The 24,629-nt window shown below is 42.9% G+C and overlaps 1 protein-coding gene across 3 annotated transcripts; it reads left to right on the top strand.

Moving 5' to 3' along the window:
• Positions 1–2,874: 2,874 nt before the first annotated feature.
• On the top strand, positions 2,875–15,873 carry prdm10 (PR domain containing 10). Of its 3 annotated transcripts, none has more exons than XM_080460289.1 (23): positions 2,875–2,915; positions 4,019–4,161; positions 4,775–4,936; positions 5,112–5,171; positions 5,265–5,369; positions 5,850–6,024; positions 6,208–6,449; positions 6,576–6,776; positions 7,785–7,857; positions 7,957–8,074; positions 8,165–8,285; positions 8,478–8,750; positions 9,060–9,404; positions 9,933–10,088; positions 10,183–10,362; positions 10,446–10,556; positions 11,220–11,420; positions 11,506–11,649; positions 12,513–12,683; positions 13,538–13,675; positions 13,969–14,221; positions 14,310–14,407; positions 14,579–15,873. In XM_080460289.1, the coding sequence occupies exons 2-23, from the start codon at positions 4,090–4,092 to the stop codon at positions 14,765–14,767; spliced, it is 3,588 nt and encodes a 1,195-aa protein (XP_080316415.1). In that variant the 5' UTR covers positions 2,875–2,915; positions 4,019–4,089; the 3' UTR covers positions 14,768–15,873. The 3 variants fall into 3 exon arrangements, with proteins under 3 accessions (XP_080316415.1, XP_080316416.1, XP_080316417.1); XM_080460290.1 differs by lacking the exon at positions 2,875–2,915 and adding an exon at positions 3,112–3,188; XM_080460291.1 differs by lacking the exon at positions 2,875–2,915 and having other exon boundaries at positions 4,023–4,161; positions 5,856–6,024.
• Positions 15,874–24,629: the final 8,756 nt, after the last annotated feature.

The raw sequence follows: 24,629 nt of genomic DNA, 5'->3' as shown, positions 1-24,629 counted from the left end.
ACCCACATCTGTGGGTAAGGTCATTTTTGTGTGCGCGAAGCACTTTAAGGACGACTGCTTCAGCAACCTCCGCCAGTATAAAGAAGGATTTGCCGAAAGACTTCGTCTGATTGAGCGGTCAGTTCCTTCTATCTATGGAGACGACGAACAGAGCACTTCGGTAAGCTGTATATAACGCTAAAAAGTGTGATGATAAGACGTCCCTGTCATTGTTTTGTTAGCATTAGCAGTTGCACCGTCTTCATATGTTAGCGCTGTGTGCTCGTTTTAGATTATAATGTAACTTCTGTGTTAAATAGTCGTTGTAATACAGGCAGTATTGTAGTAGTGGGCATGGATGGAGAAGTTAGTGTAAATATAGTAACACACCATTGCGTTACATCCATATGAAGACGTTGTTCTGAAGGTGCATCATCGTCATTTTCATCTCGCTCCGCCGGGTCCGACTCTGGCTCCAACATGTATGGCTGGATGGACAAATCTTCCGTTGTTGACATTTTGTAAATAATGTGTGAATATAAAGTTTCTGCGCCGCTAGATAATTGTATCTGTTCTATCAAACTACAAAGATGGCCGAACAGGGTGACGTTGAACCGAGTGTCACCTCTGCAACCTGGAGAGGAGGCGGGGTATGAAGTGTCTCATTTGCATTTGAAGAGACCGCCCCAAAACGAGTTGCTCTCAGAAGCGCATCAGAAAAGGGGTTGAAAAGGGGCCTGTGGAGCTATAATAATGAGGAATTCAGACCCAAGCATTGCAGTTTCGCGTTGTATAGACCACAACTGTATGATTTATATGTAAAAAGGAAGGATTTAAAAGCATGATATGTCTCCTTTAAATCACTCAATTAATTTGAAAAGGCATGATATACGCTTAAAATTAAAAAAATAAATAGTGAAAAAATAAAATTCCCATCAGATTACACAACCTGGCCACGTTTCAACACAACCAAAGTTGTGCATGGATAAAACTTTAAAAACAAAACCCAGAAGAGTGACAATTGATCTGCAGGGGTTTGCTGACATCATTTTTGGAGCATGTCATTTTTTATTGTTTTATTTCCAGACATTTCAGCAAGCGCAAAACAGTGTGAGGAATATTTGGATGTTTTCGCTCCCTGGTTGACAACGTCACATGGGAGATAGATTTTTATTGAACTTTGATGATTTAACATTCCTAAACTGACTCTACTGCTGAACTCCATGTACCAACTTATGGATGTTTTCTGTCCTTTATAGATTTGAATGAAACTATGTATTTTCATGATTTTCTCCTTTTAAAATTTTAGAATATGATATTTTTTATATCATATTCTAAAATTTATGAGAATTTGTTTTTACCCTGTTTCTCATTTAGATTTCTTCTCTTTCATCTTGCGGTTTTTACACTGTATATGAAAGCAGTGGTGTATTTGTTGTACGGCATAATCTTCTTGTCTTTCTCGTCACATTCATAAATATAGTTTAGATAAGTAAAAATAACTAAACCCAATGTATCAGTATTCACATTAACAGTAACTCTGCTTTCTTTCTTTAAGGTTTGTAAATCCAAATAGTTTCTTTTTGAGCTGTTGAACTGTTGTTCTGTTATGTGGGCTGTAGTTTTCAGGTCTTTCTTTTGTGTAGTCGAAGATTGGGTTGTCTGAGATTTGAAGCTACACATAATGTCCATGCTGATTGTTTTGAAAAACCATGTCTGTCTGGCTGAAAAATTAATTTTGACCCCAACCTCAGGCTGTGTGAGCTCAAGACGGCTGTGTATTTAAATGCGTTCTACTTCCTTCAGATCTGCACGGTTTCCCTGTTGAGCCACACCTAAAAAAAAGATGATGCTCCTCCACCATACTCCATTGACCTTGTACTCATTTTGGGTCTCTAGAAAAAAAATTTTCAAAATAAGTGAGAACTTTTTATCTCAGAAGATTTAGATCGCTTGAATACTGTTGACATACCCCAAACAATCCATTGTAGAGCTGAAACTGTGTTCCTGGAAACACCTGATTGAAAAGACTTTGCTTGCTCTGCAGAACACTGGGGATAAAAACAAAAAACAGATTGTGTTTAACTTATTTATTGAGACCTGATTTTTATCCACAGTACTAAATATGTGGCTGTATTGCGCAATAGCAGGTGTGTAGAATCGTGAGTGTTTGGCTCCCTCTAGTGGCCATAATGAAGAAGTGTAGAAATAAAGTCCTGATAAAAAAGGTAATTAACATAGAAATGTCAGGGAGACAACCTAAACAACAGCTAGTGCAAATAGAAAGGGATTAACCAAATCCCGAGGAACTGAATATTTGAGACTCCTCCGTTTATCGAACAGATTCAATAGTACATATGTGTGTATCTCTTGCGCTCATTTTTTTTTAATTTAAATTTTTTTAGTTTTATTTTCTTTATTTTCAAAATGAAAAGAGCCCAAAAAAAGTTGGGTTGAATTTTATGTGGGAATGTTGTTGCTGTACCCCATACGACCGCTAGAGGTCACTGACAACTTTTTCTTTTGAAAATGCCTTTGTTATTTACCAGCATTTTGACGTCTCTGCCGTCCCTAAGTAAAACAACAACAAAAAAAAAATATATATATATATATATTTTTTGAGCATATATATATATATATATATATATATATATATATATATATATATGACAGGTCATGGAATGGATTTTCTGATTGGCTGTTATTGTAGTAACGTAAACTGTAAAATGATGGCTATGACTGCAGAATTATTGGCGTCGATATTATTAGTTAGTTCTACTATTTTTTTTAAGTAATGCGTAAACATGTTTTAAAATATTGTTCTAACAGTTTCGCAAAAGATAAAGACAACCAATCAGAACCTACGTTCCTCCGTGTTGCTAGGCAGATTATGTTAATATATGCAATGCGGCCATCTCTGCAGCTACCATTCTGAGGTAAGAACGACTTGTTCGTTTCCCACAAAATGTAAGAAAACCGGAGATTGTTTCACGGTTAGTTCAGTGGCATGACTGTTCTTTAATCTCTTTCTTAATGTTAATCAATCACGCGGGTTGTTTTGGATTGATAGAATCGCTGTAAAATATATTTATTTTCCCGAGGTCTCTTCGAAATGTAACCGTTGTTGTTAGTCCCACCCAAAATGGAGCCCGTTCTTCCTTGTTCACGGTAGACCTGAAGGGCTGGACTCAACTAGAAACGGGGGACGGGTGGGTCTAACCAAAATAACGCGGGCCGTTAACACTCCAGAGCCGCCGTTGTTAAAAAAAGCAAAATGTCGCCGGTGTCTTGCGCCCTTACAAGTTATGTTTGTCCCGCTGCGAGGCCTTACACGGGGACTAAACGGCCGTAATGCTGGTGTTGCGCTGCGGCGAATGCCCGGGTTTCTACGGCGCTCATTTGTGTGGTATGGTCCGGTTGGGACCGCGAACCTGCGGGGTTAAAATGGGGGGGAATCGGATTTATTATTGATTATACCAACTACATTTTTGAATTAGTTCACCGGATCGTGATTCTGCACCGTGGGTTATGTGGCGAAACGCGGCTGTATTTACACCGTTCCACTTTCCCGTCGGCCTCGTTAAGCCGACCGCGTTTTTCCCCCCTCGTACCCCCGCTGAGAGTCGTGTGTGACCGCTCTGTGCACCGAAGACACATGCTGGTTTATTTTGGAGTGCATGTCCTGACAGCTGAGCGATCCTGTGTGTGGAAATCCTGAAAATCTCATCTTCAGGTTGACGTTAGTGTTGTCAGCTCAGGGCTGCACTCCCTCATTGTGCTTCCACTGCATAGTCTAGTCCTATAATACAATCCAACATTGCTAAAGGTGAAATGGTTCAGGGACCCATTCATAAATTCCCCCAGTCATGTCCACATCCTCAATAAAAAAAAAAAAAACATGTATATCCACCCTCTTCTGACTTCTCATTAATTACAAAATCCATGTGCACTCATTTGTATTTGGCACCAGTAAGAAATATCCTCACCATATTGACTTGTCATTACAAGCTCATAAATCATGTTTATGTCTGCATTGCAGGCGTCCCTGGCTTGTCTCAGGTGGGAAGTGATCAGTGAAAAGGCTGGCAACGGGCCTGGCACCGTGCTGCCATGGAGACCAAGCAGGAACCATCAGCTGTGTGGAGTCAGAGTGTGAACAACGATTCAAGCAACACCACACAGGTCTGCCATCCTTTAACTCCTGTCTAACCAAAGTTTGGCCTTTTGCACACACACAGCACAAGTGTTGGAGTTGTTATCGGAGAAAGTCATGCAATTTTTGGCACGTTTTCTTCACTGACGAACTCCTTATTAAGAATCTGGCAGTTTTTATTATGGGTTCTTATCATCCCACGAATGCATTCTTTATTGTACAAAAGTGGTATTCATATGATGTAAGATTAATGGCCAAGAAGCAATGTTGAAACAAAAAAATATTCTACCAAACACAAATGTTTGTACTTTTACGTGTAATTTATATGTATATTTTTACTCTTCCTTCTGTTGTTCTGATTTTAATATTTTTCACATGTTAGTATCCATTGATATTCATTCATTACTGTTTTACCTACCTCTTATTGTCTTACATAACTGTTTAAAAGTTACATCGTTCTCCACATTTAATTCCGTTGCGCTATATTTGCATGTATCTGCACAGTCTTATACATTTGTGCAGCACTGTTTGTATACCAGTAGTTTTCCTTTTAATGTTTTTCTTCAATCACTGGAAACACTTTGAGCTAAATTGTAGTATCTGTAAGTTGATAAATAGAGCATGTGTCCCCATGTGTTGCAGGTGCATTTTGAAGGCGGCGCTGTGGCCCAGATTGTGTACAGTGGAGATCAGCCGGACAGGGCGCAGCAGCAGGTGGTTTATACAGCAGATGGCAACTCCTATACCTCAGTAGAGTCTGCAGAACACACACTGGTCTACATACACCCTGCAGATGGCTCTCAGGTAAGCGGGATGAGGGTCATTCTTAGCTGACATTTATTTGTAACTATAAAAACACACCTTGATCTAAATATGAGTCTCCTTCAGGACACAAAGTTTATGTCATTCTCAGAACCCTGTCTTTGAAATTCTTAATAAGTGTACACATTCACATCATTGTTTACAATTCCTTCCACAGACTGTATTTGCTGATCAGCCACAAGTTGCTTACATTCAGCAGGATGGAACAACTCAGCAGGTAGGTTTACCAGGAATGATCCCATTGCTCATCTGACCATCAAGTCTTTTTTCTTCCTTATGGAACCATAAATTAACCAACTCTCACTTCCAGGTTACAGTTCTGCTTCCCAGTGGGCAGAACATGAACGCTGCCAATCTACATGTCCTCAGTAATGTTGCAGACGCCCCGCAAGCGATCCTGGAGCCAGTTTCTCAGGTGAGATTGCCACATTGTGTGTTTGTCTTGACGTGCTGCTGAAAAAATGTAAACAAACAAAAGTTCTGAAATTGATGATGGTGTTAAAATTATTGATGCTGTTTTTCCCCAAAACTTATTCATGCATTTATTTCATTAATTTCATATCATTTGCAATGATGTTGAGCAGGAAAGACGACAACAAGTAAAAAAAAAAACAACCTATAGATACAATTAATAAATAAACTAATGAATTCATGTAAAAGTCGGTACAAGCAGAAATTAAAACATTTGACACTATAGGTTCAATAGTTACCATTAAATTAATGTTTTTTAGTGCTTTGTAGAGTTTTCCAATTGAATGGTGCAAAAAGATTTTCCCAGTTCTATAACTTCTGTGGAGCGAAGGACCAAACCAGCACAGAAATATTGTTTGTCACTCATGAAGATCAACAGAGCAGCTGACTGAACAATGACTGTGTCAAACTGTTGCACTTGCAGGAGCAGCTGTCGGTGTCCAACTCGCTCGCCTCGATGGCCGACATGGCAGAGCCTCCCTCCAGCCCTCTCGGGGCCACCGACTCCACAGATGATTCTGATGAGGAAGAGGACGAAGACTCTGAGATGGATGACTGGGAGCCTCGTCAGCCTCAATCATTCAACCCTCACAACCTCTGTGAGTGAAGCAGACGCTTGTCAACCAGCTTAAGATGATGGAAAACACCGATCACGAATACAGAGACTAATTGAACTTGAATGTTGCAGTGAATTGAAAATTGTCTCCACAGTTGCTAAGCAGTCACTTTTTAAGTACGGTACTACGTGACCGTCTCGGTTTGTGAACTTCTTTGCCTCTCAGGGTGCGAGGAGTGTAACAGCGCAAATTCGTCACTCTGTCTGAAACACGGCCCGCTGCATCCCATTCCCAATCGGCCCGTGGTGTCCAAAGCCCGAGCGAGTCTGCCTCTCGTCCTCTACATCGATCGCTTCCTGGGAGGCGTGTTTTCCAAGAGACGCATTCCAAAACGCACACAGTTCGGTCCTGTGGAGGGACCTCTGATTCCACAGAGTGAGCTGCAGGACCACCACATCCACCTAAAAGTAAGTCAGCATCCCGCAATAATAGGTTTCTGTGGATGAGAAGATTTGATTGTGAACGTTTGTGTTCACGTGCGCATGAGCAGCTGTCTTGCAGGTGTTTCAGTTGTTGTTTTCCTGATGTTCCAGTTGTGCGTGTTGGATGCGGAGAAGGATGGAGAGAAGTCTGACGACCTGTGGTTGGACCTGTCTGACGAGGAGAGCTGCAACTGGATGATGTTCGTGAGGCCTGCTCAGAACCACCTGGAGCAGAACCTGGTGGCCTATCAGTACGGCTCCGAGATATTTTACACAACCATCAAGAACATCCAACCCAAGCAGGAGCTCAAGGTCAGCGCTCTCTGTGCATTACAGCAACGGCTCCAATCAGTTGCAGAGAGTCTTTTCCACTCATCCAGCGTGATTTCATTTTATTTATTTAAAGTATTAAGAATATCAGAAAATACATATGGAAGTGCAGGGAAAAGTTTCAAATCACAAAACAGACGTTGCAACACAGAAACAAGTGACATGGATTTCCTTTTATCCAACTATGTCGGGTGATATGCCACTCTGTTCAACCATTTTAAACATGAGCCTGAGTGAAATGTTCATGAAGGCCCAATAATTGTCTTTTTAAAACAGTTTGCTACAGTTTTTGCTGTCCTTTTATTGACAACAAGTAATAAAAATGCAGGTTGAATATCCGGTGAATGATTTTTAAGAGTAATAGACAAAGCACTTTATGAGTAACCTGCAGAGAATATTCTACAACTAACAATCAACATAGTTTGAAAATCTTAATTATTCAGTTAGTTTGGTAAAAGTCATCCTTTACTTAATACTTTTAAAGTAGCATTCAGTTTCGAAAAGGTTGATTTATACGAATGTGTTCCTTCCATCATGTGGACTCATTTACCACCTGCAAAGTCCAAGATGAAGGGACACTAGATTTGAATGAATGATTAATTAAATGCTTAGGTTTTCCCAGATAATCATATAAACAACACTAAGCCATCAATGTAAACACACTTCAAAGCATCCACCCATCCCTGTACACATACAGAGAGACTGACAGTCACATTCACACCTCCGAGAAATTCGACTTCTTGCCAAATAAATCTCAATTACATGTTTTTGGCTTGTGGGAGGAAAATCAAAGTAACCGTGCACTCACAGGGAGAACATGGAAACTAAACATAGAAGGGCCCCACAAGCCCAGATTCTATAAGAACATGTTTTGCAGTGAAATGTTTCTCTTAAGCTCAGCAGTCAATTCCGCTTGTTAGTTGGCGAGAGATTTCAGATTATTCTTTCAGTCTTTAAGCCTTCAGCAACTTAACCTCAAATCTCTTGCAGGTTTGGTACGCTGCTTCATATGCAGAGTTTGTGAATCAGAAAATCCACGATGTTACAGAAGAAGAAAGAAAAGGTGAGTCGACTTCTCCTGATACTGGCGTCTTGTTGCTCCGTTGATGATAATGCTGTGCGTTTCCGTGTTCCTGGTTCTCACGTTCTCCTGTCGCTCCAGTCCTCAGGGAGCAAGAGAAGAACTGGCCTTGTTATGAATGTAACCGTCGCTTTGTGAGCTCCGAGCAGCTGCAGCAGCATCTCAACATGCACGACGACAAGATCAACTCCGTCAGCAGGTGAGGCCACTAACTGTCCACGTGTTCACAGCCTTGTTTCCACCACGTCAGTGCATCTATGATCTGTTCATTATGGCTCGTCTCTCTTAGATCCAGAGGCCGGGGTCGAGGAAGAGGTAGAAAGAGATTTGGAACAGGAAGAAGACCAGGGCGGCCGCCAAAATTCATACGTTTGGACCCACCAGGAGACAGCAGTGGGGAGAAGACATCAGTAAGGGACACATTAAAGCATGTGTTGTTGTTTACTGGATGGTGTTTGACTGTGATATTGGGGAATGTGGGGTTTTATATTAAACTCAGTGAATTTACAGAATGCTCAATTCATAAAAATTGAACTGATCAATCAGTCAACACCGAAATCGCAAAATAAGAATAATTCTCTGAAATGTTATTGTGTATCAAGGAAATGCTGGAGTTAACAGAGAAGCCGCTGGAGGAGCCAGAAGAGGGCGCTCACAATGGGCTGAAGGTGGTGGAGATGGAGCCGGAGGTGGAGGCTGGCCCCGAGGCAGAGAGTCAGCTGGAACCTCCTGCTGGAGAACCTGACCCAGAGTCCGTCTCGCCTCCTGCCGGCACCACGGAGCTGTCTGTCCCGCTGAAGGAGGACCCGGCGCAGGGCAGCCAATCAGACACCCACCTGACGACGCAGGACATGAGGCGCGCCAAGAGGATACGGGTGAGGCTGCAAACTGTTTGGCCTCTCTGGGTTTAGTTTGTTTGGCGTGATTGTGGTGCCGCTTAGTTTACAACCGTGTCTCTTTTCTTCACTGCGTGCTTCGCTCAGATGGATGTGCAGGTAGGTGAGACTTTGAGGATGACAGAACTCTCATTTTTCTTTGGGTTTTTTTTTTTAAACATTGTGGCATCTGAGATTATTGATCCTCCTGCACACTTCATTGCCTTTATCTCCTGCCACTTTTAGAAAACATCTTTTTTTCTCTCTCTCTCTCTCTCTCTCTCTCTCTCTCTCTCCTTTCCGTCCCAGAATGCAGCGCTGCAGCATCTTTTCATCAGGAAGAGTTTCCGTCCCTTTAAATGCTCGCACTGTGGCAAAGCTTTTCGGGACAAAGACAAACTGGATCAGCACCTGCGGGTGCACGGCCGGGACGCCTACGCCTTCTCCTGCCACATCTGCAGCAAGAGCTTCATGAGCGACTCGGCCCTGGAGGACCACCTGCTGGTGCACACGGAGAGCCGCTCCTACTCTTGTCTTTTATGCACGGACACCTTCGAAAGGCTGGACCTGCTCAAAGACCACGTCGGCGTGCACGCCGTGGACGGCCTCTTTACTTGTCCCTCCTGCAAGAAGACGTTTACAGACTTCATCCAGGTGAGCAGCGTTGGAAATAATGTGTTGCTAAATGTTACTGTAATGCCACTGTTTGTATAAAGTAATAACACAGTTACAATTACTGAAGTTCCATTGAGCTTGTTACTTTTGTCTTACATGAAAACAGTCGTGTGGCTGCGGTCAAGGTCATAATCCCTCATCTATTGTCATGTTTTAGATTATTTAAAACAAATCAAATCAAACTTTATTTATGTAGCGGTTTTTGTCGCACAAAATGCTTCTCATGAATGGCATGTTGTTCTTATTTCTATGTTTTCTTGTATCATTTCTCACATCATTCCTCACAGTTTACTCAAGACTTAACAGAAGTGGGAGTGTGTGCAAGCCCTGGAGGGTCCGTTCCCACCTTGCGTTGTTTATTCTAAATTGTGCTGAATCACTTGATCATTGTAAATCTACAGAATTGTCTCAAACAGTGTCCTACTCTCCTGTCCACAGCCTCAGCTGTAGGCAGGAAGTCAACTGTAAACGGTGCATAGACTGATGTCAATCTGTTGCCCTCCTCAGGTGAAGAAGCATATACGCTGTTTCCACTCGGAGAAGATTTTCCAGTGCCCAGACTGTGAAAAGGCCTTCTGCCGACCAGACAAGCTGCGGCTGCACATGCTGCGTCACTCTGACCGCAAAGACTTCCTGTGCTCAACATGTGGAAAACAATTCAAGGTAAGAGAACAAAATGACCACGTACGCTACATTACTGTTTGTTTGTCTGTTATAGTTTGTGCGTGATAGACTTGTTCTTCACTTTGGCATTAAGAGGAAAGATAAGCTGCGGGAGCACATGCAGCGGATGCATAATCCAGACAGAGAGGCCAAGAAAGCCGATCGAATCCACCGCAACAAAACGCTCAAACTGAAGGCGCCCACCACCGACTTCGAGAGCTTCATGTTCAAATGCAGACTGTGCATGATGGGGTTCAGGCGCAGAGGAATGCTGGTGAGATGCATCTCAGTGCCTCAGAGTCTCTGTGATTGAACCTGGAATTCCAGCGTTCTGACCGTTTATTTTACTGCTTGCAGGTCAATCACTTGTCCAAGCGACATCCGGAGATGCGTATCGATGACGTGCCTGAGCTCACGCTGCCAATTATCAAACCCAACAGGGACTACTACTGCCAATATTGTGACAAGGTTTGATTCTTCTTTCTTTCTAAAAGTGTTTTCATACCAGTTCGTGAAGACAAAAATGTACATTTAATACATTGTTGTTAATGCTGTTTGCAGTCACAACTTTTGTTCCTTTGGCCAAAACGGCACACCAAGGCATTTAGTCGGGGGCTAAGCCCCGCCCCCGAATGGAAACAAACCAGTAGCATTCCAGTACCAACTGCCGGAAAAGCCGACTCGGACATTCTCGGCGAAAAACATTAGAACTTGCAACACTTTTTCTAGACTATTTAATTATTTAAGATGCAAAAACAGTGCCGACCTTGTCGAAGACTCCTCTAACAAATAAATTCACGCTGGCTCCAAAAGTTGAATTATGCTAATTTTGCCATTTTACCTTTCTATCTTTTATTTTTTAACCAACAAATTACTAATGAAAGACCTTGCTGACATGTTTTGACTACATCTGCAGTCTTCCTCAGAGCGTCATCTGACATGTGAAGCCGTGTCGGTCTTTATCAGTAAAGTAAAACGTCTTTCTTTACTAACGTGTCGGTTAAAAAAGAAAGGCCATCATAGGGCTCCAGAAGTTGTCAAGCGCCTGATGCGGTGTCGTTTCAACACAGTCAGCTGTGACGCCTTGTCCGGGTCAGCAACAGTAACAGTAATTCCATGATTTCTTTGAAGGTGTATAAAAGTGCCAGTAAGAGGAAAGCTCACATCCTGAAAAACCACCCCGGGGCAGAGTTGCCCCCCAGCATTCGGAAGTTACGTCCAGCTGCTCCAGGAGAACCGGATCCAATGTTGAGCACACACACCCAGCTGACTGGTACCATCGCCACCGCACCGGTCTGCTGCCCACACTGTGCCAAACAGTACAGCAGTAAGGTCAGTATGGAGGAAAGACACTGTTGGTCCACACTGAGAGTGAGCGCAGCAGCTGAGTGCTTCCTGTATACTCGTGGTCTTGCAGACTAAAATGGTGCAGCACATCAGGAAAAAGCATCCCGAGTTTGCTCAGCTGGCCAACACCATCCAGACTCCGCTGACGACGACCGTGATCAGTGGGACTCCTGCAGTCATCAGTGCAGATGGATCCACGGCTGAAACTGTGGTGGTAAGAAATGATTGATTTTGAGCTCAAACAGTATTCAACATTCAGGACGATGGTTCAAGGTTACTTTTTTAATATCTGTGCGTCGATTTGTTTTTCCAGAAAAAAATTGATTGCCTTTGGCATCCCATTACAAAACACACATTGAACCTGACAGGCAGGTACTCGATCGAGTGACAAAAAAAATTATACTCAAAGTTCTGCAATTCACCAATAAAGCAACTAGGATAAGTGAAAAAGATCAAATAAATAAGATAAATAAAAGCAAAACACAATAAAACACCGAAGTGAGAAAAAAAAAGCAATCTCTGGGATCAAAAACAGGATAAGATGCAAAATTTTAAAGCCACTATAATAAATTGAGCTAAGAAATGGGTTCATAAATAAATAGAACATAATTAAGTGCACTGTCACTACTTCTTCTTGAGCTCAGTGACGTCAAAAGGAACAAACGCTTTGTCCTTCACCTTGGGACTAAAAACCTAACAAAAAAGGAAGAAGCTGAAATTCACCTGGTAGAAGATGGGAGTCATGATTAAGAATTGATGAAGCCATCCTCTGTAGCTGTTCAGTGCACAGGGAGGCTGGACAAGACTGTGACACATCAATCAGGTGACAACAGCGGTCTGACCGAGCCATGCCCTCAAAGCAAAAAGATGAAACTGAGTCAATAAAAGAAAAGTAAAACAGTCGAGATTGTTTGGTCAATGCGGAAATATGCAGGTTTTCTGAAATATTGTTATATTCATGTAAAGAATCAGGCTACAGCCATAGAATGTACATTTCTTTTCACTGATCAAAGTTCAACTTAAATACATCAGATCTTATGTGTTGGTCAAACCTGTGATTTTTTTTATTCTTTCCAGACCACAGATCTGCTGACCCAGGCCATGACGGAGCTTTCCCAGACACTGACCTCAGACTACCGGACAGCACAGGGCGACTACCAGAGGATCCAGTACATCCCCGTGTCTCAGGCAGGGGGCAGCCTCTCCCAGCCTCAGCACATCCAGCTGCAGGTGGTGCAGGTCGCTCCGGTAAGCCCACTTCTTCTCACAGCAACATTCTACTTTACAGCCATTGATGTATAACTGGGAGAGTCCTGAAGGAAGCAGCACATAACTTTGATTTCCATATACGTATATTTGTGTTATTGTTTATGGTTCAAACCTGCAATTTAGCAGTTTTTGTTACCTGTTCTGGAGCACACTTAAAGGGCTGAAAATCAACTAACAACCGTAATGAGCGTTATGGCAAATTAGGCAACGGTGGCAAACGTACAGATCAATGTGTAAAAATGTAAAATCTTTAACTTTTTTTTTTTTTTTTAACTTCCTTTTCTTCGGAGTGGTGGCAGGTAGCTAGGGGTATATGGTAATAGTCAAAGTAATACACACACACACACACACTATAATTATTTTGTAACTGTGGTTTCTATCATTTTGTAATGCGCTGTTTGTCAGTGTGACAAGTTCGGTTCGGACAACATTATTTATCCCACAAGGACCAATTTATTTGTAGCTTCCCAGTGCGCACTAATGGTTACAGGCAGTCAACAACATAGTAGAAAAATAAATAAAATAATCCAACTGTCTAGGAAACATTTGAAGCATTGGACAGAGGGAGATGATGAGTAGCTTACTTATGTATACAAGTCATAATCAATAGTAGTTGTTACCAATGTATTTATTGTGTCATATTTGTGTAATGATCGGAAACTAAATTCAATATAAAACTCCATGTTAAGCTTTTATTTTTTGGTGAATTTCTATTCTATTTCTTTCATTCAGCCACTATTGATAGAGGTACAGATTCTTTACCTGGCTCCTCTGATTTCCATGTGTATTGATGAGCATTAGATTCTGATGGTTGTTCTCTCTGTGCTCCACAGGCTTCCTCTCCACATTCCCAGCATCCGACTGTCGACGTGAGCCAGCTGCACGACCCTCATGGTTACAGCCAGCACTCCATCCAGGTGCAACACATCCAGGTGGCCGAGCCCTCAGGCAACGGACAGGCAGCGTCCCAGGTAACGGGGCGCTCAGAACCCATCAGGAATAAACTCCCACTGACTCCATATGCCTTCTGAAGTGTAGATTGTAATTTGTACTAACATGGAGCGAATGCTCAGCAACCATTCAAAATAATCTGTTTTCTCTATTCTGATTGGCAGGTTACATGTTCGCATTATTAAGTCTTTATCAAATATCATTCTTTAATGAAGCGTAAAGTCCAGTGTTGAGTTTCAAGGTCAGTTTCTTTCTCTGTCCTAATCATCGTCAACAAACCATCTTTAATGGCCGTCCCTTCTCCCTGGTTCAGGTTGCTGGTCAGCCTTTAAGTCCGACCTCTCAGCAGACGAGCCAGGAGCTGAGCCCGGCCCAGCTGACCCCCGTCACTTTAGCTCAGAACCACACCCTCCAGGCTGGCAGCACGCAGCAGCAACAACAGCAACAGCAACAGCAACAACAACAACAGCAGCAGCAGCAGCAGCAGCAACAGCAACAGCAGCAGCAGCAACAGGGGACCGTGCAACATGCTTACATACCTGGAAACTGGAACTACCGAGGCTACTGTGAGTCCAACACACTCCCATTTTGATCGACAGCTCTTTCCTCCCGAGCGCCAGGCCGGCTTCATACTTTAACTTCTTCTTGTTCCAGCATCTGAGATCCAGATGATGGCTCTACCTCATGCACAATATGTGATAGCTGAGGCTAGCACGCCCACACCTGGAGTCAACAGCAACCAGGTGAAAACGGTACGTCAATGATATTTGTTACCAGTTCAAAAGAACTGTATTTTAAATCGCTTTGTTTGCTTCTTTGTTGTAGTTCATTGTATTGATACAATTTGCTTCTCAGTATTCAGGAGGTTAAAAAAAAATAAAAAAAATCCCATTGTGTAACAGAACGTGTGTTCCTCTCTGTAGACACACTACGTTATCTCGGAAGGTCAGACTGAGCTGGAGACCAAACAGGCCGTTCCTCAGAGCACGACCCAGACCCACACGGAACATCTGGAGCAGCAGCCGACCAATCAGCAGGCCACCACTCAGTACATCATCACCACGACCACCAACGGCAGCGGCGCCAGCCAAGTCCACATCACAAAACCCTGAAATGAACTGTGATGACGTTTTCTTTATTTTTTTTCTTTTCATCTCATTTTCACACCCAGTGTCGACTGGCGGACTGATCCTGCATGTCGATCCTCAGCAGCTTGTGTTGCACATCAGCTATGAAGTACCGTCATCTGCTCGCGGTTTAAGATGTGTGTGTGTGTGTGTGTGTGTATATGTGTACGCACAGAGATTAAATGGACCAGCACAGTTTTATGTGTCTGTAAAAGTATTACAGTGTTGAATGAGCTCAGAGATCTTTGTGAGAAAATGAGTCGACAGAAGTAAAAAAGACATTTTAATCTCACACACGCTGCATATAAATATTTTCATTGAATTCTGTTTCTGATTTTCTCCTTGAGTTGAATTTGCTTTTCTTGTTATTTAAACACACATCTGTCTCACATTCACTTTGTCGTCAGTGAAGTTTCTGGGAGCGATGACATTCTCAAGTTGTCCTTGAAATAATGCACTTTCCCTGCGTTTTCCCAACGTTAACTGTAAGAAAACTTTTACTTGTCTTTTCAACCTGTAACGACCTCAGTTGTCCACATGGACTTCAAGACAAGCTGCAGGGCCATTTGATGGACCGCTGAAAGAGGCAGGCTGCACCAAAGCTCAGTTGCAATACTTCATGTATATGGTGTATTTTAATCTGATGGCTGAAAAAAAAAAAACAACCTCAGTTTCTATATGTGTGAACAACATCAGCAAAGGAAACTAAATTCAACATTAGTTTGCATCAAAATACCAGTTGCTGGTGACACATGGTTTAATCTGCCTTACATATAAATACTCATTTTCCATATTTGTAATATCACAGGGATTTTTAGGTAAAACAGTATTTGTAAATAAAGAATATTTAAAAACATAAACATGATATAATATCGAAGGACGGTTTGTGTTCCTGTTCATTGCCATTCCTCAGCACTGTTGGCTGTATGCTTTCACGTTATGGCAAATATCAGAGTTTTTTTTTAAATTTCATTTCTCCATCTCTTTCCTTTTCTTGGTCTGGACCAGTGTTATTGACAGACTGGATTGTTTCCCAAAACTCACAATGAGTTATTTTACTAATAAATTCTCTCTCTCTCTCTCGTGACGGCAGCGTCTTTGTATTATTGGGGACATGTTTCAGGTAATGATTGTTACCGAATGGGTTAGGGTTAGGGTTAGGGTTAGGGTTAGGGTTAGGGTTAGGGTTGAGGTAACCCCTCAAGGGTCAATCCTCGGCCCCACACTGTTCTCCCTGTTTATGCTTCCCCTTCATTTTATCAGCCGCTTTGAAATATAAACTCACTTCTATGCTGATGACACACAAATGTATATTAATTTGGAGCCTCAAACCATCAACATCCTCATCACCCAACATCTCTCACCACATTTGCTTCCTGTCAGGAGGTGATATAAGCCCGAATTACATCCCGCCATTGTTGGATTGGATCCTCAGCTAACAAAACCATACGTATATTTACACCTAAAGAATATGTGAAAAACGTATCCATGCCCTTATCTCCATCCGACTGGATCACAGTAATTTAATAGGTTTAATAGGTTACTCCCAACAAACGCATTGTTTTAAACTTTTAAGTGAATTTGTTTTACCAAATGATTCGTTTTGACAGATCATCTTGTTGACCAATTGTCTTGTCTTCATCGATTGTTCTGTTGTTTTAACTGCAACTTACAGTAGCGTTTTCACGTTCAATATGAAAAGTGCAATAAATAAAACCTATTATTATTATTATTATTATTATCAGTAATTGATTTATTCAGTAAAAGGATTCAAATCAGAATTGCATGATTCAGGAACTAACCAGTTCTAGAGGTACAGTCGGGCTGCAAATAACAGGTCACAATAATTGAAGTTGATTAACTATAATTACATCAAATAATTTCCTCTATGTCACTCTGCATGTCAGAAATGTGACTGGATTCATCAGGTAGACGTGCAACATCCTGGAATACTGGAGCATAGCTGCTGTAAGGAAGGTGAAAGTTTAAAATGTCTTCCCACTGCTCAAACACATCAGCGAGAGGAGAACTGTGGGTAGTATCCTGACCTGCAGCGCGGGGGATTTCTTGTCGCTGTCCAGACTCTGAGCAGGTAAACGAGCTGTTCATTCCACTCTTGGATGAAAGAGCCGTGACGGCGCTGGATTTTGCGGGTGCAGACATCAGCATTGTTTCCTCCAGAGGAGTGTTGAGTTGACTAATTTCTTCAAAAGTGAGACACTGGATGGGCTCCAGGAGCTCCGGTTGAAGGAAGCTCTTCATGCAACAAGGCAGCGTCTGTTCTGGATGTTTAGTGTTTAACTTGTTTTGCAAAGCGGCATCTCGAGGCTTTGTGAGACTTTTGTCCTGACTGGAGTTTCCCCTCAGCCTGGGATCTGCTCCGAGGTGTTTTGTCTTGTATAAATGTTCGTGCCAACTGAGTTTCATTGAAGCGGTGTCTGAATGAAATGCACTACAGAAGCTGCCGACTTCATAATACTCCAGCTCGCTCCTCGGTGTTGGCTGGACACTCTGCAGACTGCCATCACAGTAAATCTCAACACTTGACCTCTGCTGGTTGGCGTCCACCGGGTCGTGTGGTCTCTCTTTCTCCTGCGACGCAGCATCGAACCAAAAGGCCCCATTGTCAGTTCCCTCTTCAGCTTTTTGTGGGACATTTTGTCTCTGACAAGTTCCATCCCATGGCCTGACTTTCAAAAGGCAAACACACACTCCCATAATCAAAAGGATGAGAGCGATCAGAGGAAGAACCACAGCAATGAGCCACAGAGGCTCGCCGCTCTGCGATTCAGAGCACTGACCGCGGCTCAGTGCGGTGGAGGCGCAGATGTCGCAGGCGTGATGTGATACGTTATGGAGGCAAACGCAGGATCTGTTATGAGTTGGCGAGGGTAGGCAGACGCCCAGAGAGCTGCAGTTGGGATGAAGGAGACTCGAACTTGGCCAGACGTCCAGCATCGTACTGCGTCCGCTGAGCGGGAGTGTGTAACCATTCAGGTTGAAATACTGCACACATCCAGTGAACCCTGTCGCGGGAACAATGAGGAGAAAAATCGGACTTATCAAACACACAACCAAGTTGAATTAACCAACAGGATAGATCAACGTCAAACTTCACCTCCTAACTGTTGGAGACTTGTTTCCTCTGGTGGATTTCCACCAAGAATGATCTTTTCCACACTGGCAGGAGTGAGATTCATACTTTGCGTCAAGTGGTTCAGGACGAGCTCGCCGTCCATGGTGAGAGAGCTGTGCGCCTCGCTGCTGAACAAGGAGAGGATGTGCCACATCCCATCAGCCACAGGACGACCCCCGGTGACCTCGGACAGGTGTTCTGACTGTGAGCCTTTGGAAATGCACACAGGCTTTCTGTCTTTTATCTAAATTGAAAAAAAACCAAAAAACAATCTGTATTTAAGTACTGTATGAGTATAAATCTCCAGATATATTTGTTACCCACCGCCAGCATGATGAATCCTGCCCGTCCGAGGAGAAACATCAACACGCCATCGTCTTTTGTCTTGAACTTGATGTCAATCGCAGTTTGTTCTTTGGAGTGTCCATCATTGAGATCGTCCACTAAGTACTTCAGCAGGTGTTCTCGCTTGACTTTTTCTTTCACCACATACTCAACGTAGTCACTTCCATTCAGCCGTAAGACAAGCTGCTCCGACAATTCTGTTCAAAACGAGAGAGAGAGAGTCTTAACTGAAAAATAATCACACAGTCTCGTATATCACTTTAAATGTTTTACCTTTGCCACAGTCTCTTCCAGTGAAGGGGGCTTTACACTGACAGATGTAGTCAGACCAAAGGTCATGGCACACTCCGCCATTCTTACAAGGGAGGCTGTGACACGGGGACACTGCCGCTCGAGGACAGCTTTGGAAAATATGCACAAAATGCAAAACAAGTCATGTATGTTTCTGTAAGAAAGACACAAATATACTTAAAGGGGTCATATTATACAAAATTCCCTCTCTAATGGTTTTCCAACAGAAATAATCGTCCCCATACTTGGAATGAGTGAAGAAAGTCTGTCCTCTCTCTCCCTGGCTTGTTTCAGTTTTTATAAAGTGTGTTGCTCCAACGAGCCAATCAGAAGTCAAAACCTACATAGTATCATTAGGGGTTTAGCCAATCCCAATCAAGGTAGGCCCTCCCTTTGACCCTCCCACAATTAGGCAGCTCTGCTCTGGCACATGGCACCACAAGAGGAAGTACTTCCTCCTCTTCCCAAGATGGGCATGAGTGGGCCGGAGTCAGTCCAGCTCACACAGACACAGCAGATTCTGAATGCAGCTCCTATGATCCAATATTCAAATGGATGAAAATTAAATGAAAATGAAGTCTGTGTATACACAAATCTAAGTACAAATGAACAAATTCCATGGCAGACACATAAAGGTTAACAAAACAAACATATCTTTGGATTGGAGGAAAAAACTAAAAATAAACACACTTGTGCAACGAAAACATGGAGCTTCAAAACACAAACTGCTACCTGACCTCGGCACTTTTATGATCCAAATTTTCGAATCTTACCTGGCAAAGATGTTATATGTTGCCAAAGCCATTGATGGTTTTAGTAGGATTCCATTGATCTGGATGTTTCGAATGCATCCGACAAAGTCATGAGTTTGAATGTGAGCAGAGTGAAGGAGAATCAATTCAGCCGTCTTCAGTCCTCCGATGGTCATGTTGCTGCTGCCGACATCAAGAGTCCTGATAGGTCAAGAAGACAGAAAAGTGATGGTTGCTGACACTGATTTAAAAACTGTAATGTCAGATGTGTCCATATTGTTCCACTGCTACCATTCTGTGAGGAAACCTTCACTCTTTGAGAAGCAAAATCTACTGTTCTCGTCTTCTGTGCAGTTGTCCACATGCAACGAGCCCATCTGTTAAACACAAAAGGAACATCATGAGCACTCGCCACCTACCCATTTCAGACTCAAAACTGATTTTGATTCCCTCACGCACTCACACTGCCAATCCTACGAGCAGCGACACTGTGGAATCGTCCGTCAGCTATTTGCTTGTGCGTCCGCAGCCTCACGGGTCCAGTGCCAAGGTCGTAGGAGAGACCTACGGTTCCATCCAGTATCTGCAGTGCAAAGAACTCCCTGCTGGATGATCCTCCGGGATTGTAGATGAGAAGGGAGTTCCTCTGCACTGTTGCGAACTCGAGAGAGATCAGATTGGTTCTGCGATCCAGTGGGGGAAACTCCATGAAGGACAGCTCTCCAAAGCCAAAGCTGGGCTCCTCACAGCGGACTCCACCGACTCCTAACAGGAAGATCAACAACAACAATTCTGGTTTGTAAGACACCTGAAATGTCCCGACACTGAGAGGGTGAAAACCAGAAAAGTTCTCCACCAGAGAATTATTTAACAATGTTTGAGAATTGGAGCTGATGATTTAGCATATAGAGCTTATTGAATGGTTGTAAATTAAGATTATTCAATCAGAATACAATCTTTTGATTATTCCTACTTTGAAATATAATTCTACTCTATTCATTGTTATCTTACATAAGGAATAATTGCAACTTGCATTGGGTTTAAATCAGTTTTTGACTATATTTTGGCTGACTAAGCACTTTTTACTTAGATGCTTACTTTTTTCCTTTACACTGTGCAGTATCACCACTCTGCATATTAATTGTGCTGTTGTAATTGCTGCTTTCATGTTCCTGCTGTTTAATAAGTACAAAACTGCCTTAACTACCTCTGCAGTAACTATTCACACGGTTCTTGGCAGCAGGCCTGCCACTGTATATAATGTGTACATAATCGAATTTCTTTCTTACTCTTTTTAATGGGCTGCTCTTATCCACCTAATTGATCATTTTCTCATATATGATTCAGAATCACCAAATGATTTAATAAGCACATTTTCTGCACCATACCCAGACTAAGCACACACACAACTATAGAAAGTCCTGTCTGTACAGTAACTTCAAACTAGAGACCTTCTGACATGTTGAGGCACGATTGTGAATCTCAAGCAGTTTATTATTTAAGTCTTTTCGCATCGCCTCACCAAATGGACAATTACAGGAGAATCCAGTTAGAGAATTCGTGCAGCTGCCTTTCAGACATGGAGCAGATCCACAGTGATCAATTACCGCTTCACACATTGCCCCTGGAATAAACAAGAGATAATAAAAACATTTTTAAAAAGATTCTCTCCAAACAATTAGACATCATGATCTTATCCTGCATTTACCTGCCAAAATCTACCTTCAAATCCAGGCTTGCAGTGACAGCGATAGCCATCCTCTGAGGGAATACATGTCCCACCATTTTGGCACTTCGCCCTCAGGCATTCGTCTGAATCCGCTGAGCAGACGGAGCCGGTGAAGCCTTCTTGACAGTGACAGTAGAAACCTCCTGCAGTATTTACACATGTGCCTTCATTCTGACAGGGGTTCGCCTCACACTCATCCAAGTCGTCTTCACAGAGCGAGCCAGTGAACCCGACCGGACAGGTGCAGTTGAAGATCTCTTTCTGAGGCGACACGAAGATGACCGCGGCGCTCTCCAGGACGGCGACTTCCTGACTGATGTAAATGTTTTTGTTGCACGTTGCCCCGTTTTGACACGGCCTGTTGAAGCACGGATCACTGGAGATGTGTGTAATAGTCATGTTGCTCTGGGCCTCCAGTAACTTTCTGTGTCCAGCAGAAATGCTGCGAGCGATCTCTCTGCTTACATACTGGCCATTGTAGTTCTTGACAGCGGCCAAGAGGAGGGTGTCGTTGCCAATATGTTTGATTCCAAACACATGAGTCTTGGAAGCTTGTAGATTAAACAAACTGTCCAAAGCTTTCACAAACCTCAGGTACTTATTGGACAAGAACTCCTCCATGGAGGACGATGACACGTAAAATAATATGCAGCTGTCTATAGAAGCATTGGTGAAGCCTTTATAGTTGATATAGATACTGTTGTTCACCGGGAAGTGAAGCTGATCCGTAGCTTCGACAGTGACATTAAACGTTGCCTCACCTTGAAATGAAGAGGACCACAGCTCACATGTGCTGTTGATTATTGTGAACATGTTCATCGACCCACTTTTGATGGAGCAGCTGAATGTGTCAGACTCATCTGGATCCTCCGGGTGCACGCGACCGATCACACCACCATGGAAAGTGCTGCCGAAATATTTCACTTCAATGAAGATGTTTCTGGATAAGGGCGGATTGTCGTTTTCATCAGTAACCTTTATATAAAACATTGCTGTTGACGACAAAGGTGAAGGGAATCCTGCATCTCTAACAACCACCAGCAGTCTGTACAGAGAGTTTTGTTCCCGATCGATAGTCCGAGTGGTGAGTAAAACTCCATCAGGAGTTAGTGAAAAAGCATTTGAGAGATTTGCTAACCAGTAGGTAAAAGGACCCTGGTTTGGTGGTAAATCAGAATCTGATGCATCTAATTTGGCAACCATGACACCTTCAGGTTGATTTTCTTTCACGTGTGAGTCAGAGAACCTGAGTTTGGGGGCGTTATCGTTAATATCGCCCACCACCACGACGACATGAGTCGTCCCAGTAGCTGGTGGAGAGCCGTTATCAGTGGCTGTAACGGTCAGGTTATAAACCGCCCAGAGTTCCCTGTCCAGTGGAGAGCTCACTGAAATAACACCACTGGATGGATCGACTGAATAAGAAAAGTTTGTGTTTCCACTTTCAATGCTGAAAAAGAATCGGTTCCAGTCCAATACGGAGTCCTGATCCACGGCGCTCACGGTTATCACTGCTGTCCCTGCCGGGCTGTCTTCCGTAACATTCGCCTCATAGAGCGGAGAGGTGAAGATGGGTGGATCGTTCACATCGATCACACTGATCTGGACCAAAGCTTCATCGATATTCATGCTTGTGATAACACCTGCGTTCTTTGCCAAAACTTTCAAAACAACTTTGCTGTTGCCTTGTTTCCTCAAACTCCTTGTTGTATATATTTCTCCAGAAAGCTCATTAATTCTAAAGCCCATATTTTTATTTTGGCCAAACATCATGTAAAACACCTTTCCTTTGGATCCGCCGTCATGATCTGTGGCTGTTACTGTTCCTATTAGATCGCCAACACGCACATTTTTGAGCACTGAAAAGTTGAACTCTTTATACTTGAATGTTGGTGTGAACTCGTTAATATCTGAGATATGAATAACAACATGTGCTAAACTAAATAGAGTAAATACGTCAGAATTGGAAGCTTTGACTGTTACGTCGAAAAGGGGCTCCTGCTCAAAATCCAAAATGTCCAAAGTGGTAATGGTACCATTTCTTGGATCAATTTCAAATTTGTCCACATGGCCGGCAATGAGAGAATAAGTTATCAGTCCATTCACACCTGAATCGATGTCAATAGCCTTCATATCTATAACATTTGTTCTAAGTTTGGAGTTTTCAGGGACTGATGTGACATACTCTGAGGATGAGAAGACTGGAGCATTGTCATTAATATCCATAACTCTCACCGTAACGTTCACTGTTCTAGTTTCAGAGAACCAGCCACCATCTATGGCTTTGATATGGAGATGATGAACGTGTTCAGACTCGTAATCAAGCTCTCTCATCAGTGTTAACAACCCTGAGTGTTCTCCAACAGAAAATGGTAAATATTGATTTTCTGGGTCAATACAGTATTTAATCACACCATTGGATCCATAGTCTCTATCTTCTGCTTGGACTCTCCCAATTACTGAACCTATTGGCAAGTCCTCAGGGACAGTAAATGTAACATCTGGCTCACTAAAACTAGGAAAGTATTGATTTCTACCAGTGATCTGAAAGGTAACTTCAGTCTGTGATGTCAAAGAGGGGAAGCCCTGATCTTTGGCCACAATGAGCAAAGTTAACCACAGATTCTCACGTCCCGTTAAAGTTTGAGTTAGGACTAATTGTCCACCATACTGATCAATCCAAAAGAAATCAGAAGCATTACCTCCATTCAGAGTATATTCAACATTAGCACTGCTGTTGGCATCAGGATCAATTGCTATGAAGTGAACCAGCTCAGTTCCCAGAGGCAGGTCATAGGGGATAGCAATTAGAGGGAGGAAAGGCAAAAACGTTGGTGGGTGATGGTTATATGGCTCTAATCTCACCGTCACAGTGGCATTACCATACAAAGGGATGTTACCACAGTCATAAGCAACAACTGTAAACTGATACATTTCAAAGGCAGCGTCAAGTAACATCAGTGGCTGCTTTGTATAGATTTCCCCCGAGGATGCATTCACCCAGAACTCCTCATTTGAAGGTTCAATATAGTAAAAAATCTCAGAGTTTTTCCCGGCGTCTGCGTCAGTTGCAAGAACCTGCACGACAAACACCCCCTCATGTTTTGTTTCATGAAGCACCACGCTATAAAAAGGATCAGAAAACACAGGTCTGTTATCGTTGACGTCTGAAACGACTATGGTGACGTCCGTGCTGACACTCCATGCAGAATCATTTGCATTTACTCTCAGGATGTAATGGTCCTGCTCCTCTCTGTCCAGAGGACTTACAACAGTGATGTAGCCGGTGGTGAAGTCAACATTAAATCGTATGTCATCGCTCTCGTCGAAGATGGAGTAATTAGTAACAGCATTGGAATCGGTATCGTCATCACTTGAGGTGACTCGTATGATCGTGCGACCGACAGCGACGTCCTCGGGCACCTCTGTGAGGTAAACCTGTGAAAAGCGAGGAGCGTTGTCGTTTCGGTCTAAAACAGTGACGATGACGGTTGCTCGGTCTTTGTGAAGAGGGTTTTCCAGTTCTGCAGCTTCGACTGTTAAGTTGAACTGAGCGATATCTTCTCTGTCTACACTGACAGTGCTGCCTAACAA

This window comes from Lipophrys pholis, assembly GCF_963383615.2.
Source record: "Lipophrys pholis genome assembly, chromosome: 3".
In the NCBI taxonomy this organism is placed as follows: domain Eukaryota; kingdom Metazoa; phylum Chordata; class Actinopteri; order Blenniiformes; family Blenniidae; genus Lipophrys; species Lipophrys pholis.
This window is presented reverse-complemented; position numbering and strand designations above follow the sequence as displayed.

Bases quoted from the DNA above. Each gene is read 5' to 3' on its own strand.
- prdm10 (XM_080460289.1), top strand. From the start codon at position 4,090: ATGGAGACCAAGCAGGAACCATCAGCTGTGTGGAGTCAGAGTGTGAAC. The intron at 4,937-5,111 runs GTAAGCGGGATG...TTCCTTCCACAG, and splicing joins ACCCTGCAGATGGCTCTCAG to ACTGTATTTGCTGATCAGCC. The intron at 5,370-5,849 runs GTGAGATTGCCA...TTGCACTTGCAG, and splicing joins TCCTGGAGCCAGTTTCTCAG to GAGCAGCTGTCGGTGTCCAA.